Source organism: Callithrix jacchus, chromosome 6 (genome assembly GCF_049354715.1).
Source record: "Callithrix jacchus isolate 240 chromosome 6, calJac240_pri, whole genome shotgun sequence".
Lineage (NCBI taxonomy): Eukaryota > Metazoa > Chordata > Mammalia > Primates > Cebidae > Callithrix > Callithrix jacchus.
Window position 1 is genome coordinate 159,009,955 of NC_133507.1, and position 18,143 is coordinate 159,028,097.

General features: G+C 48.9%; 1 protein-coding gene across 50 annotated transcripts in view; it reads left to right on the top strand.

Moving 5' to 3' along the window:
* LRRFIP1 (LRR binding FLII interacting protein 1) overlaps positions 1-18,143 on the top strand; it is a 163,618-nt gene that overhangs the window by 80,106 nt on the left and 65,369 nt on the right. For 33 of the 50 annotated variants that reach the window (XM_078328883.1, XM_078328885.1, XM_078328888.1 and 30 more), the window contains exons 2-3: positions 10,976-11,062; positions 17,770-17,787. In XM_078328883.1, the coding sequence (XP_078185009.1) occupies positions 10,976-11,062; positions 17,770-17,787 (105 nt within the window). The remainder of the gene's footprint in view (positions 1-10,975; positions 11,063-17,769; positions 17,788-18,143) is intronic. The other 17 variants (XM_078328896.1, XM_035306166.3, XM_078328877.1 and 14 more) reach the window with 1 other exon arrangement.

Here is an 18,143-nt window from a genome sequence, read left to right on the forward strand (position 1 = left end):
AATAAAACATGAAGAAAAGATTAGAGAAAAAAGGATAAAAAGGAATGAGCAAAGTCTCCAAGAAATGTGGGACTATGTGAAAAGAACAAATTTACGTTTGATAGGTGTACCTGAATGCGACGGAGAGAATGAATCCAAGATGGAAAATACCCTTCAGGATATTATTCAGGAAAATTTTCCTAAACTAGCAAAGCAGGTCAACATTCAACCCCAGGTAATACAGAGAACACCACAAAGATATTCCTCAAGAAGAGCAACCCCAAGGCACATAACCGTTAGATTCACCAGGGTTGAAACGAAGGAGAAAATACTAAGGGCAGCCAGAGAGAAAGGTCATGTTACCCACAAAGGCAAGCCTATCAGACTCACAGCAGATCTCTCAGCAGAAACTCTACAAGCCAGAAGAGAGTGGGGGCCAATATTCAACATTCTCAAAGAACAAAACCTTCAGCCCAGAATTTCATATCCAGCCAAACTAAGCTTCACAACTGAAGGAAAAATAAAATCTTTTATGAACAAGCAAGAACTCAGAGATTTTATTACCACCAGGCCTGCTTTACAAGAGCTTCTGAAAGAAGCATTACACACAGAAAGAAACAACCAGTATTAGCCTTTCTAAAAATACACCAAAAAGTAAAGAGCTCCAACATAAAGAAGAATTTACACCAACGAATGGATAAAACAGCCAGTCAACATCAAATGGCAGTAACCCTAAATTTAAATTGACTAAATCCCCCAATCAAAAGACACAGCCAAAACCCAATGGCATGTTACATCCAGACCTGTTTCACATGCAAGGATACACAAAGACTCAAAACAAAGGTATGGAGAAAGATTTACCAACCAAATAGAGAGCAAAAATAAATAATAAATAAATAAAAAGCAGGAGTTGCAATTCTCGTATTGGATAAAATAGATTCTAAAGCAACAAAGATACAGTGGTAAAAGGATCAATGCAACAACAAGAGCTAACGATCCTAACACCCAGATACATAGAGACTTAGATTCAATGAGACAGAAAATTAATAAGGACATCAAGGACTTGAACTCAGATCCGGAACAAGTAAACTTAATAAATATTTATAGAGCTCTCCACTTCAAATACACAAAATATACATTCTTGTCAATACCACATCACACCTACCCATAAGTTTAAATGAAACATTGATTGGCCATTAATAATGCCCAATTTTTTTCAAAATAAAGCAATATTTCCATTTACTCTCCCTCTTTCTCTTCCTCTTTCTGCCTCTCCTTTACTTACTTTTTTTTCTTTCCTTCTCTCAAAAAAAAAGAAATCAACTTGTAAACCTCTAGATCCAGGTCGGCAATGTCTCTCTCATTGCTTGATTTCCTTCCTTCCTTTCCCTCCCTCCCTCCCCGCTTCCTCCCTTCCTTCCTTCCTTCCTACCGTCCTTCTTCCGTCCCTTCCTGCCTTCCCCCCCGCCAAAAAAAAAAAAAAAAAAGCTTTGGCCTCTAACTTTATGCCCTCTAAATCTTCACAGTGGCCTGAGCACCAGACACCCAGTCCTGTGCTCTGAATCGTGCCTGGTCTGGTTCATAGAGCATGGCGGAGAGAGACAGCTCCGCGCTGGAGTTCTGAAGCTCTGGATCTCAACCCTGTCTTTTTACGAGTTCCTTAACTTCTTCCTTGCTAACCTGAAATGCGTAGGTGATGAAATCAACCAGTGCACAGAATTTCAAGTCAATATAACATTTCCTAAAAATATAAAATACAGGTAGTTTCTAGTAACATAGTAAGAATTTTAATATAAAAATGTTCCAGACCAGGTACCCCAGCAGTTGAACGCAGTAGGGAGACTTGCACACACCCACGCCTGGTGTCGCAGGGAGGCTGACACAGGTGTATTCACTGACACCCACACACCACCCTCATGTTGCTGTCGGTGATGTGACATTCTGAAAGGGAGACTAACTCTCAGGAAAGTTCTGAACAAAACCAAGCGTCATCTCCCCTCAATTTCCATGTCGATTGCATTCCTGGAATATTTCATATATATATTTGAACTGTGTAAAACATATTTGGAGTTTATATGTAAGTTGGAATCAGTTTGTAAATCCAAAAATATAAAACAGTGTCTTTCCCACCTTCCTGAGTAGTAAAGGGAAGGTGCTTCCCATTGACGACCTGTCTGAATGCAGGATGATTGGCAGACCTGCCCTGCTCCCCACCCCCGCGATACTCTGAGCTTCTTCCCAATCCCCCCAACATTTCCAAAATTCCCCCTAAGTCAGCACTCCTACCACTGCCAGCTGCCACCCCAGAGGTCCCTGTGCCTGGTAACGATGGTTCCCATGGTCATGGCCATAGGGAAGGCTTCCTTGTGGTTATTGGGGGACTTCCTGAGGTTGCCTAGATGAGCATTTCTTTTGGAACTGAAACATAATGCACATGGTCTCTGGGGGACACAGGGCCCCGAGCATCCCCTGCCTTTCGGAGGCGTAGCCTTTGCTCTCCGTTCTCATCCATGTCTGTGCAGGAGAACACCCGGTCCATTTGGTTGCTGTGAATAGCAAACTGTTTTTAGAGGCTGCTGCTTCTGAGAGTTGGGGGGTTTACATAGGAAACAAAAGTTGGTGGCTGCGGCCACTTCCTGTAGCGAGGCGGCTCAGGAAAGGGATCCCGTGTCGCAGCCTGGGAACACCATGGCCCCTCCAGGAGCTTGATTCCTTTTTAGCTCAGGGGAAGAATCGCACAAGGACAGAGGCCCCTGCTTGTTTCTGAACAAACTGGCTTTGTGGCCACTTCAGGCTTCGGCTGCATCCTATTCCTGCTGGGTTCACAAGGGTGAACTTGAATTCCATCCTTAACACTTGTCCAAAAACGTTATAAACTAGACTGGTGACGTATCATGAGGTCTGGGGAAAAAATGCTGCTGCTTTTTCACTTCTACTTGATGCTAAAACCTGCAGGCTAAAATGGACGCGTGTAATGAACAGGAGAACTCCCTCTGGTTTGTAGAGTGCTTTACAGCTGGCAAAAGGCTTCTCTCCCCCAACAGCTCCATAGGGCATCATTTCCATCTGACATCGGAGGAGAGCTGCTATTAATGGCCCAGTCCTCTGTCCATTGGCCCACTGGGTGTCCCTATTGTGCGCTAACAGGCTCCTAGCAAACCGCAGGCAGGGCAGCCTCAAACCTGCTCATGAGCAGTGTGCCCTCGGTCTCCCCAGGCTCTGCGGGGGAAGGGGAGCGGCCTCCGGCTCACAGGAGGTGCTTTCCAGGCTGCAGGGCTTTCTCAGTCTGGGTGGAAGGACTGACATCAGAGCATTTCTTAGGAACTGCCTACCCTAAAGCAGTGGCTCATAAACCCCTTCCAGCTTCCCTGTAGAATTCTGGACCCAAGGGTATTGCTACAGAGTTTTAAAGCGGAGTAAGAACGTTTCCTGTGACTTCAGGGTGAGAGGCCCCGGGATCTGTAATTCCACAGTAGGCTGGAATCCCAGGAAAGCTTCAACGCTCAGGAACTATGTGAGCAACGCCAGGATCTCCTGAAGGACTGTGGGGATTTTTAAGCGAGCTGCCCAGCCAGACTCCACTGCACCTGATGTCCTCTGCCGGCAGTCAGGGCCCCTGCCCCACCAGTGTCGGTTGTGTTTCTGTTCTTTGAAGAAGACCTCCTAATAGAAGCCATAAGAAGGATACAAATGCCTTTAGAGCCCCCGACGCCGCTGGAATTGGGTTCAGCGTGTTGAGTAGTAACCCCACACCTACAACACCTCCAGCATAGGCTGAGGCCACGCGAGGATAGAAACACATGCGGGCCAAGCCAGAAGGGCACGAGGGACGGCTTGCCACTCTGCCCTCTGTCGGGGCTTTCTCCTTGTGTCCTGGTCAATAACTTATCTCTTTGGTTCTCCTGGGCCTCAGCCCCCAGGCTGAGCCAGGCTGTCCCTGAGTGCCCTGACCTGGAATAATCTTTGAATGACTGTCTTCTTGCAGCTGGGAATCTCTGGGGCTCTGAGCAGGAGACCCGTGGGGGACCCTGGGAGAACAGACATGGGTTGGACAGTCCACTTCACTGCCCTGTGTGCCCTGCCCAGTAGAAGCCGTTTCTGCTGTGTGGTTCTGTCTAGAACTAGAGCCACTCAGGGCCCTCTGCATGGTGTGGGGACCTGTCACACAGTAACTTCTAACGTGCTTTTATCTGTGGCTCAGGATGGGGATGGTGACTTCTTATGCAGTCTTCCGAAGGCCTCTCCAGCCTGGCTCCTGAGATGTCACACACGGGTCTGCACAGCCCAGAGAAGACCCTGCAGTGGGAGAAGGGTCACACTGATTGTCTCCCCAGCTGGCTTGTGGGGCAGGCACCTGGTAGAGGGGTCCCCCAGGGAGGTGCCCCCATAGACTTGGACTCCACAGCGGACTGTGGGGCTGGCATCGAGGATGTGCCTGGGAGAGCCTGGCTGTCTTTTTCTCCATTTGTTTCGGAGGCCCTGGGGGTCACACGTGTGCTTCCTTGTGTACTTTTAGACCTCTCATCACCGTGCGCACCACCCCCGTATCGGAGGGCTGTTAGATTCACGTGCGGTAAAACGAGACGCAAAAGTGCAACTCTGGAGTCCAGGTTTGGCTTTCTAGAATTAGTGCAAGGAGGCCGGTTTGATAGTAAACAGAATCTTTTTTTTCCCAGCCATCCTCACCCTCAAAGACTATCTTGCTTTAAGACCCAGTTCCTGTAAAACTCTGTCTGTGGGGTCCTGCCCTGAACTGGAATGGTTCTGGACCAACAGTTGTGAGCGTTTCTGAGAAGCCAGGGAGCCTGGATCTTGTCAGGGAAGCTGGGGTCAGCTCCTCCCTCTGCTGGGTCTTCACCCCGAAGGCAGCAGCAGGAACTGAGGGGCAGCGCTGTGAAACCCAGCAAGGTCACCTTCCAGCAGCAGAAAGCATGGGTTTGGGTTTTGGGGCTCTTTCATTTCCTTCCTCTCTTTCTTTCTTTTTAAATTTTTGCTATTTATTATGAAACACAGCAACTGTACCCAGCCTTGTGTGGCCTGCTGCACAGCAGGAGCCCTTATCTTGAGTGAGCCCCATGCTAGGCAAGGAGGGGGCAGGGGGAGGGGCTTGTGTGAACCCAGATCTGGGGTGGGACTGAGTCAATGGTTTAAAGAGCCCTGTGCCCCCACCACCGAGCCTCAACAAGTGTTAGCTTGCAGCCATTTGCACCTCGCCCAGGTTATTTGAAGAGTCAAAGGGAGATGATTCCACTGCACTCTTAAATGTTTTAGTATCTCAGCAAAGATTGTATGGGCAGAGGAGGGAGGCTTCCGGGTGTAGGGCCCCCGGAGCAGGAAGCGCCTGCTCTTTCCCTGTCTGCTCCTGTAGGGAAGGGACAGAGCAGCCCCCAGGGACTCTGGTAAGGGCCATACCAAGAAGCCTCTGGGATCCTGTTCTAATCTAATCAGTGGAGATTTCAGCAAACTGGGATGTGAGGAAAGAGTGATTCAACCTGCAGGCCTTCTGGGTACGTGCGGCCCTGTCTCCTGGGTTCTCTCAAGCCCGGTGCAGTGTTTGCTTTGTGTCCTAAACTCCACGGCACCAGGCTTGATCCTCTGCAGCCCACCCCAATCCTGTCTTCATGCTGGAAGCGGCCTCTTAGCTCACTCTCCCCACCCCATACCTGCTCCCTGCATTTCAACCAGAGCCCGGTTTCTAAAACAACAGTCAGATTCCTCTATGATCTTAAAGCCCTTCAGTGGTTCTGAATTCTTTCAAGATGAGGTTCTAGATACGGAGTCTGAGGGCGAGGGTCTGCACCCCAGACCACCACACTCCTCAGCACTGGCTTCTGGTCACGGCCGCCCGGGCCCTGACTCTCTCCTCGTGTTTCAGGGTCCGGCTTAGGGCTTTAGTCCCGCGGGGTTAGGTCAAGTTCCCCAGAGCAGCCCCCGCCCCCACCCCACGTTTCTTCCCCCGATGTGGTCCTCATCGCGTAGACACTGTCTCCAGGTGCTTTGCCTGTGTCCCCGGAGACTGGGCACCCAACTGCATTGCAGAAATCGCTCCCACTGTCCCAAGCGGTGCTGCTGCGTGGGTTCCTGTGGCCTCCGCAGGTCATGGTCCAGCCCACAGGCTACTCACAGAAAGTGACAGGACGTGTTTGGAAACTCTTCAAGCAGTCTGACATGACGTGGCCCATCATGAGATTTTGTGTTTTACAAAAGTGTCATTTGGTGAAGGATTCGTCCTGCGCCACCAGAGCACGGACCTGAGGCTCCCCAGACCCTGAGGACCCTGACTGCAGTCTCCCCGGTGACTCCATAGTGATCAAGTCAGCCATCGTCATCTGCTGTGCTCTGTCAGGCTGCTGTGCCATTCTTAGCAGCGTCTCTGTTTGGAGAAGAATTTTGTTGAAACTCTGCAGATTTTCTTTTTTTTTTTTTGTTTCCAAGACAGAGTCGCCCAGGCTGGAGGGCAGTGGTACAATCTCAGCTCACTGCAACCTCCACCTCCTGGGTTCACACAATTCTCCTGCCTCAGTTGCCCAGGTAGCTGGGATTACAGATGCATGCTACTTAGCCCTACTAATTTTTTATATTATTAGTAGAGATGGGTTGGACCATGTTGGCCTGGCTGATCTCAAACTTCTGACCTCATGATCTGCCCGCCTCCGCCTCCCAAAATGCTGGGATTACAGGTGTGAGCCACCGTGCGGGGCCAACTCTGTGGATTTTCTTTCAGACATCTCAAGTGAGTGGCAAGAGTTATTCTGTGGCTAAGTGTGTAGTTTTGTGCTCATGAAGATGGTCATGTATAGGGTTTTTGCCAGTTTAAATGCTGGCTTCTGTATTTGTGGGTGTTTAGTTAGGCAGATTCCAAGAATTGCCTATAACTAAATTGCCGCTTCTGGTATTGCCAACGCTTTGTTTTCCACGTGAGTCACGTGAGGATCGTAAGGGGTGTAGGTGTTCTAGAAGGCGGAGGTTGCCAGGATTTGGAATTGTATTCAGTGACAAATGGATCTCCTCTCTGAATTCGAATGTAAGGTGGAGATCGCCACAGTTGGCCTGTCTTGGAGGTGGCCTTGCTCGTGTCCTTGTGAGGAATCTATTGTGTAACACGGTTCATCCGTGTGGTTCCTTTATCAATCCAAGCCCATGTGCCTCCCAAAAAAGGTCATTGGTTTGTTTTTTTTTTTTTTTGAGACGGAGTTTTGCTCTTGTTACCCAGGCTGGAGTACAATGGCACCATCTCGGCTCACCGCAACCTCTGCCTCCTGTGTTCAGGCAATTCTCCTGCCTCGGCCTCCTGAGTAGCTGGGATTACAGGCACGCGCCACCGTGCCCAGCTAATTTTTTGTATTTTTAGTAGAGACGGGGTTTCACCATGTTGACCAGGATGGTCTCGATCTCTTGACCTCATGATCCACCCGCCTCGGCCTCCCGCAGTGCTGGGATTACAGGTGTGAGCCACCGCGCCCGGCCTGGTCATTGCTTTTTAGTCTTTTAATGTCATTATCCCCAAGTGAGGGACAGGGTAGACATACCTGTTAGGCTGAAGGCGGGCCATGATAAGAACCTTTCCTGGGTGGAGGACAGGCCCCCCAGGAGCAGCAGAGGTCTGACAGGGCATTGTTTTGGAGGCCTGCGAGTCTGGAGTGGGGACACCTGAGAGGGGCCCCCAGGTGGAATACTGTGCACTCAGGTAGGCGAGTTCTGCAAGGACCTCTGGCCCAAGGCCCACAGAGCTAAGCTGTAGTAGATTGGGAAGCTGGGCAGGCAGATGGGGAAATGGGTGGGGGTGCCGGTGCCTGGGACTCCGCTCAGCTCACAGAGATACTCGCCCTGTGAGAGCAGGAGTCACCTCAGACCTCCTCTCCTTCTGTTAGTTATCTGCTAGTTGTGTAATAAATATCTGCAACTCAGTGGCTTAGAATAACACACAGTTATGATCTCACAGTTTCTGTGATCAGGAGTCTAGGCACATTGGCCAGGCGTACTGGCTCGTGATGGTAATCCCAGCACTTTGGAAGGCCGAGGCAGGTGGATGACCTGAACCCAGGAGTTTGAGACCAGCCTGGGCAACATGGCAAAACCCCATCTCTACAAAAGATACGGAAATTAGCCAGGTGTGGTAACACCCACCCTGTAGTGCCAGGTACTCGGGAGGCTTGTGGTTGAACCTGGGAGGCAGAGGTTGCAGTGAGCTGTGATCACTCTACTGCACTCCAGCCTGGGCGACAGAGGGAGACCCTGTCTCAAAGGGAAAAAAAAGAGGAACCTGGACTCAGCCTCACTGGATCCTATGCCCAGGCCTCACAAGGCTGCAACCAAGGTGTCCACCATTCTGGGGTCTTTCTGGAGTTCAGGCTCCTCTTCCGAGCCACATGTTTGTTGGAAGAATTCAGTTCCTCGTGGTTGTAGGACTGAGGCCACTGTTCCTGCTGGCATCACTCAGCCGAGGGCTGCTCTCTGCTCACCCAGGCCCCTCCCACCGGGCAGCTTGCTTTCTCGAGACCAGCAAGGATGCTCTCCGACTTCTAGACCTTCTTTTAAAGGGCTTACCTGATTAGGGCAGGCCCATAGGATAATCTGTCTTTTGAGCAAGGCAGTCAATGGATGAAGGATTTTAATTATTTTTTAATACTCTTTGCCATGTAACGCAGCCTAATCACCGTGGTGTCATCCATCATGCCTGCTGTCCCACACTCAGTCGGGGAGGAGTATGCAGGGCACGTACACCAGTGATGGGGCCTTGGGGACCAACCCAGGGTTCGGCCAGCTGCACTTGTCTCTTCCTCTGTCCCCCTCTGGTGGCCCTTCCTTCTCCCAACCCTGTCTGCTTCCTTGCATCTCACCTCTGCTCCCCTTCTTTTTCCTGCCTTCTCTTCTCCCAGCCCCTCCTTTTTCCTCCATCGCCCCCGCCCCCCAAGCTCGTGGGCTATGGCTGTGATAAAACTCGGGCCTGCTCTGCACTGGCTTAGAAACTGAGCCAGTGGCACAGAGCCACCTGCCTTCCCAGGAAGGGCTGCACTTGGTGTGGCCTTGGTAGGGCTGTAGGAGGGCACTCTAATGTCTTTCTTTCTCTGTCTCCTCCTTCTTTGTATAGACGCAAGAGGCCTTTCTTTTATTTGAAACTGGGTTTTACTCTGTCACCCAGGCTGGAGTGCAGTGACACAGTCACAGCTAACTGCAGCCTCAACTTCCCAGACTCCAGTGATCCTCCCACCTCAGCCTCCCCAGTAGCTGGGACCACAGGTGTGTGCTACCATACCTGGCCAATTTTTGTGTGTTGATAGAGACAGGGTTTTGCCATGTTGCCCAGGCTGGTCTCAAACCCTTGACCTCAAGAGATCCACCTGCCACAGCCTCCCAAAGTGCTGGGATTCCAGGGCTGAGCTACCGTGCTTAGCCTGGCCCCAAGAGAGCCTCCACACCATGGAACATGGTCTTGGAAATTGAAAATGGCACCAAGGTATCAAGATTCTGATATAGTTGTGATTTTTGACACCCCTTGATTTCAAAGACATGGGGTGGGTTGATAAAGGCACCAAGGGAATAGAACAAATTCCTCATAAGGACACAAGCCAGCCAACCTCAAGACACACCAAGTATGGCCAGTTTTCAACTTAGATTAAAGTTGAGAAAGAAGATACATCTGTAATACAGTGTAAGTCTAGGGTGGGAGAGACAGACGTCCCTGTCAGGACACACCCCCAGGCCAGGAGCTTGCTGGCTACCTCCGAAGTCCCATTTTAAGATCATCTAGGAGCCAGGTGTGGGGTGCATACCTGTATCCCAGCTACTCGGGAGGCTGAGGTGGGAGGGCTGCTGGAGCCCAGGAAGTCCAGGCTGCAGTGAGCTGGGATCACACCTGTGCACAGACACACACACTGCACGCCAGCCTGGGCAACAGGAAAACACCCATCCCCAAAAGAAAAAGAAAAAGAAAGGAAGGAAAAGGGGAAAGATTACACAAGACAACATCTGAAAACTGTTTATAGAACCACTGGTGGAAGAACTACAGATGTATTCGCAAAAAAAAAAAAAAAACTTAAGTAGAAAGAAGGTGGGGTTTGTTTGATGCCAGAAAGCCTGCACTCGGTAACACTTATGCCACCGACCTCACTGGGCTGTTGCATCACATGAAACAGTGAATACGCCTGTGGTTTGTAAAATGTTGGGGAAGTCGTTTGTAGAAACAGTTCAGATGCCAGGCTCAATAGCCTTATGTCCATTCCTGCTCAAGCATTTGAAACATTCTCACAGAGCAGAATGTGGCAGAACAGCTACAAGCTGAAAAATACTTCTATGGAGGCTGAGGTTTTAATGCAAGGTAGGACTCCAACAGCTAGAACCATTCTGCTGTGATCATCATTGTCTCAGGAAAAGATGGGCTCCCAACACGGCTGGTTTGAAGGGGAAGCTCAGGGCACATGTGTGCTGAGAAGCAACTGGATGGGAGTTGGCTGGGGTTACAGTCCCAACTCCACACCAGCCAGCCCTGTGACCTCAGATGGGTCTGACAGCTTCTCCACGCCTCTACTTTCCAGTCTCTAAAGCAAGGGGTTGAACTGGAAACCTGGAGTAGCATATAGCTGTTATCACTCCACTCCATACATCTGTCAGAGCTCCAGAGGGAGGCTGACTGCCCAGCCCTGCCACTTACAGGCTGTGTGACCTCAGGCAAGTTACTTGCCCTCTCTGTGCCTTAGTTCCTCATGGTTAAGCTGGGGATGATAGCAGTCTCGCCTAATGAGGCTGTGTTGAGGAGTGCATGGCATCGTATCCATAAAGCTCATAGAATAGTGCCCGCCCAGCATGTGGAAAAGGCTCGATCAATGGTAGCAATTCTATTGCTCCTGACCACCCTTTTACTCTGTGAGTCTGGAATTTATTGCTGTGTATCTGTTAAACTCTGAACAAGATTTTCTTTCAGTATCATCACTGCTGACCCTGCACTGGGAAGGTGCCCGCTGCTCTGTCCTCTAATAAGGTGTCCTGTCTGTTTCAGGCAGAGGCCCGGCTTGCCGCAAAACGGGCAGCACGTGCGGAGGCTCGCGAGATCCGCATGAAGGAGCTGGAGCGGCAGCAGAAGGAGGTAACGCTTGGGGCTCCTTGTTGGGTCTCTTCACAGTGATTTGCGTTTTGGCCCCAGCGTGCCAATGCAGTCACCTGTTGCTGCAGACGCACCTGGCTGTCTCACGTTGCTCATGGTCAGAGTGCATTTGCGCCTGTGAATTCTGCCCAAGGTCAGGCCGGGAGGGCATATAGCCCAGATGCCAGGCATGCCTGCTCAGACCTGCTGCCTCCTGACAGGGGCTTAGAAGCCTCTTGCCTGCAAAGATCATGCTTTCCAGCTGCGAGGAGCCAAAATGTGCAGGGTCTGAGCTTTAACGTCTCACTGTTGTACTAGAATCTAGAGCCTCTGGATTAACATGGAAAAGAAGAACAGGTCAATGAGTTTCTAAGCTGGCCAAATTATTTTATTTAAAAATATTTCCCCCTGTGCTTTGTACAGTGTTGACCACGCATGGGCTGCAGGTTTCAGGATATCTGGAGCCCGTGTGTGAGAGAGAGAAAAATGAACATGATGGATGAAATAGCCAGGAAGAAACTCCCCCCTGGGAAAATGGCTAGCAATGTGTTGACACACCTGCTCAGGGCATTTGCAGCTTATTTTCATCATCTTGAGCTGGAGCCAGGAGTCATTTCTGACAGCATGGGGGCTCTTTAACTCACAGTCATGGTGTGACCTTTTCTGTGAGCTCAGAGGCATAGAAGCCGAGACCCCCTCAGTCTGTGTTCTCCCGTGGACCATGCCCTGTGGGGCCAAGGGACCATCCATCCCAAGCCCACCCCCATGGGCTTTTCTTCTTAAGATTTGATTTTACTTTGATAGACAGAAGTAACCAGCTGCCCTCCCCAGGGTTGATTTTCATACACAGGCTTGCATAGCCAAATTTTAAAAGGCGAGCCAGTGTTTAAAACCAGTGCAATTTCAGATAAAAATCTGTATTTCCAGATTCTCTTACAGTGGATGTAGATTCTGCCATAGTCCCAGCAGAGACCAAGCCGGCCACATTCCCTGCAGGGGCGGGGCCCTGCCACCAGTCTGACGTGCTCATTGCCTTCCGCTGCTGGGAGTTAGCCGCTCTGGGTAGAAATCTGCAGGCAGAGGCTGGGCAGTGTCACCAAGCCCTGGGAACCATCCCACACGCTCATGCTCTGGTATCCATAGTGGTTGCTGGAGGCCACTAGGAGGAATAGTGCTTTTATTCTAAACTGGTTTTTGAATGTATATATATATATATTTTTTTTTTTTTGTCGTTGTTGTTGAGATGGAGTCTTGCTCTGTCACCCAGGCTGGAGTACAGTGATGTGATCTCTGCCCACTGCAACCTCCGCCTCCCACGTTCAAGCAATTCTCATGCCTCAGCCTTTCAAGTAGTTGAGATTACAGGTGCACCACACCATGCCTGGTTAATTTTTGTATTTTTAGTAGAGACAGTGTTTCGCCATGTGAGCCAGACTGGTCTCAGACTCCTGACCTCAAGTGATCTTCCCGCCTTGACCTCCTGGGCTCCCAAAGTGCTGGGATTACAGGCATAAGCCACCACACCTGGCTTAAATATATATATTTTAAATGACAAAATCTCAAGTGCTTTTTTACAGTGCCCGGTGTCAGTTTTTCTGTAGAATGTGTCTCTTCCTATCTCAGCGGACACTTTCAAGTTCTTCGTGTGCAGGACACTGCTAGCCCCTTCCGAATGTTTTAGAAACCGAATGGCAGCAGGCTGGTAAGGTGGTTCATCCGGCAGGCAGTGGCCACCGGTTCTTGGTGGCCATATCACCGTGTGAGCGGACAGCTGCCTCGTTCTCCAGAGCCAAAAGCCACCCCCTCTGGCTACTGTGTGGCATTCCAAGGCTTATCGGGCTTTAACCCACTTCTCCTGGCTTCCCAATAGGGCCCCAGTCTTTATTATTATTATTATTAAGGTCATAAAAGAGTTGTAAAAAGAATTTCCCACAGTATTTTGTTTCTCCGCCAGGCTTTGCATGGTTGGTGGGACCGTAGGCCCCTGCCTGCCCTGTTCCTAGCTCCTGTGTCTCAGCCGTGTTGTTACAGCAGAGCCAAGAACCAGACTTCATGGCACTTGGCCGTGAAGCTGCGGGCGGGCCCTGCCCAGCTTTCAGGATGGTGTCTGTCATCATTTCATCATTTTTCTCATGTGCAGTAGATATAAGGAAAGTTACTTTCATCAAGAATACAAATGTGGAATATCTACAAAATCAAGGTGAAAAAATAATTATAGTACGTGCGTAGTGCACACTCTAGTGTATGTATGTGCATACACATCTGTCTTCTAAATTAAACAGTTAGATGAAAACATGTTGATTGTATTTTTCCTTTTTTTATTTGAGATAGAATCTTGCTCTGTCACCCAGGCTGGAGTGCAGTGGTGTGATCTTGGCTCACTACAGCCTCCCTCTCCTGGGCTCAAGCAATTCTCCTGCCTCAGACTCCTGAGTAGCTGGGATTACAGGTGCCCGCCATCATGTCTGGTTAATTTTTTGTATTTTTAGTAGAGATAGGATTTCACCATGTTGGCCAGGCTGGTCTCGAACTCCTGACCTCAGGTGATCTGCCCGTCTTGGTTTCCTAAAATGCTTGGATTATAGGCGTGAGCCACTGCACCCAGCCCATATTATATCTTAATTGTGGATGGAACTGATTTAAATATATACATATTGATATAAGCAGCTCGTTACAACTTTGGGCAAAAGTTCTTGATTTTAAAAGTAAGATGAATTAAGGCAAGAAATCATCTATTTGAATGACCTCCTTTAAAAGCAAAACACCCCTTTAGTCCCTTGAGTCAAAGGAGCCCCTCTTCTGTTGCATTTTAGTTGTACAGCGTAAGAGCAATCTGCTGCTGGACTCCCGCATCTCTGTTGTAATGTTCCAAGCCACACAGAAAGAAAATTAAAAATAATCCGAGTGGTGGCATGCACCTGTAGTCCCAGCTACGCAGGACACTGAGGCAGAAGCTTTGCTTAAGCCCAGGAGCTTGGATTAATGGTCGTGCCTTGATTGTCCCTGTGCATAGCCACTGTACCCCAGCTGGGGCAACATCGTGAGACCCCCATCTCGTTCAAAAAGTCAAAAAATAATAAGTAGTTGCTACTCCAGATGGGAAACCAAGCCTTTGTCATTTTATTTTAGTATCGTAAGAAAGGGGTGCGGAGCAGCCCTCATTGGTGCCTCTGATGAGCACGGGCTTTGCGGAGAACATCGGAGAAGATCCGGGAGGTCCGATGTAAAATGCTGCGGCTCGTCCTCTTCCGCCCTCTTCACACCCATTCAGGTGTCATTTGCTTAGTTGGTCGCATTTGAATTTTGAAATTCTTCTCCCTACAGCATGGTTTTATCATAAAGATATTTCAGGGGGTCACAGGAGCCAAAATGTCTCATCCTGTTGCAAATTCCATGGAACGTCCACCACCAAGAGTGGTGGTTTTGGCCTGTGCTCTCAGGCAGCAGGGACTGGAGGAGGGTGTGGTGTCCCTTTCGGGCAGCAGGGACTGCAGGAGGGTGTGGTGTCCCTTGCGGGCAGCACCTTTGGCCATCATCACCTTTTGCACAGTCCTCTGTGGATCTGCAGACTTGGCTTTCTCATCACTGAGGCCTGCACTTCCGCAATCATGACCGTGACTTGCGGCTGTGACATAAGGTGGACGTTGTGGGTGCTGCTGCGGACTCCTGCCTGGGGTTGGTCACGGACCAGGACCCAGAGCCACCTGAACTTACCAGGTTGTGGAACAAGAGCCTGGGAACGTGGGGGACGTGTCGGGAGGGGCAGAGAAATGAACGCAGCCGAAACGGTGAGTGGGGACAACAAGTGAAACAGTTCTACGGGGGGGGAAGCCACTCTTGGTGGCAGCAGAGGACAGACCTGGCAAACAGAAACCTACCCTGGAAGGCAATAGCCAGACGGGGAAGGGCCGGCCCAGTCAGCCCAACGCAGCAAGGGTTCCTAACAATGGCAACTGTGCATTCGTGAATTTCGGGTCTTTGCAAGATGACAGCATTGTTGTTTAAAGTTTATGTCTGCTTCTTCTAAAAAGGTATTGAAAGATCTTCAATAAGACAGAGGTGTATTTTATGACTAGTCAGAGAAGCCTGGGGTGGGGGGACATCCCAGAGCCCCTGCCATGTGGCAGAGCTGGGCTAGGGGCTATCACCTGCTGACAGTGATGGGCATCTTCACGAACTTTACAGGTGAGAAAAACAGGACTTAGGGAGATAGACAGTTTTTCCCAAATCTAAGAAAATGACCGAGCCAAGATTCAAACTGGATCTGACCAGATACAAAGCCTGTGGTCTTCCTAGCACACCCCTCTGTCTCAAAATCAGTCATGTAACCAACACTAAAAGCAAGTCAGAGGAGGATGGAGTGAATCTGTGGACCATGGGGTTGAAGTTAGCGTTGAGGATGCTGGCACCCACAGCCAGGGGGGAATAGAATGATCCACATCATCCTGGTCACTTTCCAAGTGGAATCATGCCTTGAAAAAGAAAGTTGTCCTTGATGCTGAATTTGAGGCACAGTAATATGAAACATAAAATTGACAATTTTGTTAGAATTGTCTATAAATACAGAAGCAGTAGCTGTTCATCTAGCTGTGCCTTTGACCCAAAGGGTGGGATAGAGGCTAGGAGGATTGTACACGTGTGTGTATGGGTTTGTTTGTGTGCGTGTGTGTGTATATGTGTGGATCTCTGTGTGTATATGTGGGTCAGTGTGTGCACATGCATGTATTGTGTGCACGTATGTGTGTGGGTTCATGTGTGTGCATGTGCATGTATGCAGCTTCGTGCATGTGCATGTGCACGTGTGCAGGTTCGTGCGTGCATATGCGTGTGTACATGTGCAGGTTCGTGTGTGCATACGTGTGTGTACATGTGTGGGTTTGTGTGTGTATGCATGTGTGTACGTGTGTGGGTTCGTGTGGGCATATGTGTGTGTATGTTTGCAGGTTCGTGTGTGTGCATGTGCATGTGTGCATATGCGGGTTCGTGTGTGTGCATGTGCATGTGTGCATATGCAGGTTCGTGTGTGTGCATGTGTGTGTGCAGGTTTGGGTGTGTGCGTGTGTATGTGTGCATGTGTGTGCAGGTTCATGTGTGTGCATGTATGTGTATGTGTGCATGTGTATGTGTACATGTGTGTGCATACACGTGTGTATGGGTTCAGGTGTGTGCATGTGTGTGTGCACACACATGAGCGTCTGTGTATGCATCCAGAGGGAAGAGAGTCCAGCTGGTGGGGTCTGAGCTTGCAGGTCTTCAGCCCATGCGTGGAGGATTTAGGAAGGTGCGCCCACCACGCCCCTCACACTCTTCTTTGCGTATCACGGCTCTGGGCCTGGCTATTATTAGAACCAGTGAACACAAGTTGAGGTTATACCGTCTGGTAGCTTGGGGCACTGGCATTTTAAATTGTTGATTAAGGGGAAATGAATACGTTTTGGAAGACCAGTGTTTAAAGTGTAGGGTGGATATTTTGGTGTAAAAATTGAGAAACCTGATCCCTGTTTTCATCTGGATCACAAGCCATCCCATTTGCATGCAGGCGTTTCTGAGCAGGCTGAGAGTTTTCTTGAGGGGGCTACTCTGAGAACACTGAGAAGGGCAGGAAGCTGACCGGGGTTCCTGTCCCCCAAGGGAAGCATGGAGCGTGTACAGAGAGGGGAGGTGGCGAGGGGACACCAGTGTCGGGGGCTGCCCTGTTGCCTCGGTATTATCAGACCTCCAGGCCAACTCCCGCCACCTGGAATGGTTCTTTTCAGCACACAGACGGCGAGAACCCACTGCAGCCTTCTCTAGCTGTGTTCCAGGGACTGTTTAAAAGGATATGAGCTCCTTTTTACGGGATTTGTTAAGCGAGAATAATGGACATGTTCTTGGGAAATTCAAGTGAACCTCGAACTTCTTAGGGAAAACCTACACTGATAGAAAAAAATGGTTATTGGGGGTATCCCTTTTCTTGCCGCAGACTGGATAAACATTTTGGTTGAGATGCTGTTTCTTACAGTCATAATGTTGAATGTATTCACGTGTTCCCTATATAAGACTAGAATTGCCAACTTCCTGGTCTTGCCGTTTGGGCAGCACCTTGAATAATGCCTGATGTGATCAATGTTTTAATAAACGAATGAATGAATATGAGTAGCTGTCTCAGTTTTATCTCGTGAGTACTACAAAATTCAGAGACACCTCCGAAGCAAATGAATGTTACATTCTAATGATCACTCTATTTAGCGGGAATGTCCCTGGTCTTCTGTATGTGTCCGTGTGAATCAACATCAAAGCCTCTTTCTTCCTTATTTGTGAATTTGAACAGTTAACTCTCCAATTAAGTTTCTGTACTTTTTGGTTAAATTTTTATTACTGCAAAAATGAATTTTGAATTAAAGATGAAGGAAGTACTTTTCTCATTGATGGCAATGGGTTACACAGACTTCTGTCTTAGAATAATAGCAGTATTTTTGGTAGAGACCCGTGTGGGTATGCCCCTGTCTCACCAATGTATCTGAAATGGAACGTAAAGTAAGTGATAAAATCACAAACTCTCGTCAGTGGGACCTCACACGTTTCCTTATTCCGATTTTACTGGTATTCGGTGTTTCTTTCCCAGGATGCTTCGATTCATATGTCTAGTTACTCACAGAACCTGTCATTCTGCTGTTGCTGCTTCTGTAATTGGATTTTATTTTTCTTTCTTCTTTTGTCCTTCTCTATAGATCTATCAGGTCCAAAAGGTAGGCTCTTCCTTCTTTATTTCCTAACTTGCATGGGCTGTTTTTTCCTTACCAAGGGCCTGGTCACCTTTCAGAAATAACAGCTTGCATTGAAGATAACACAGTTCTCACTATTTATTTTACTACTTTGTGTATGAATATGTTTGAACAAGAATAACTAGATCCTCATCCTACGCCACTCAGAGCGGCAGTCAGACACATTTCTGTGTACTGAATGCCTTTCCCATCTGCATTTTCCTCTGGGAATTTAAAAATTGTTTCTTTGAGAAGGAAAGTAATTCTAAGGCAAGATAAAATTATATTTCGAATTTGGATAGCCTTTTAAAATTCTGTATTGAAAGGAAAAGACAATTTTA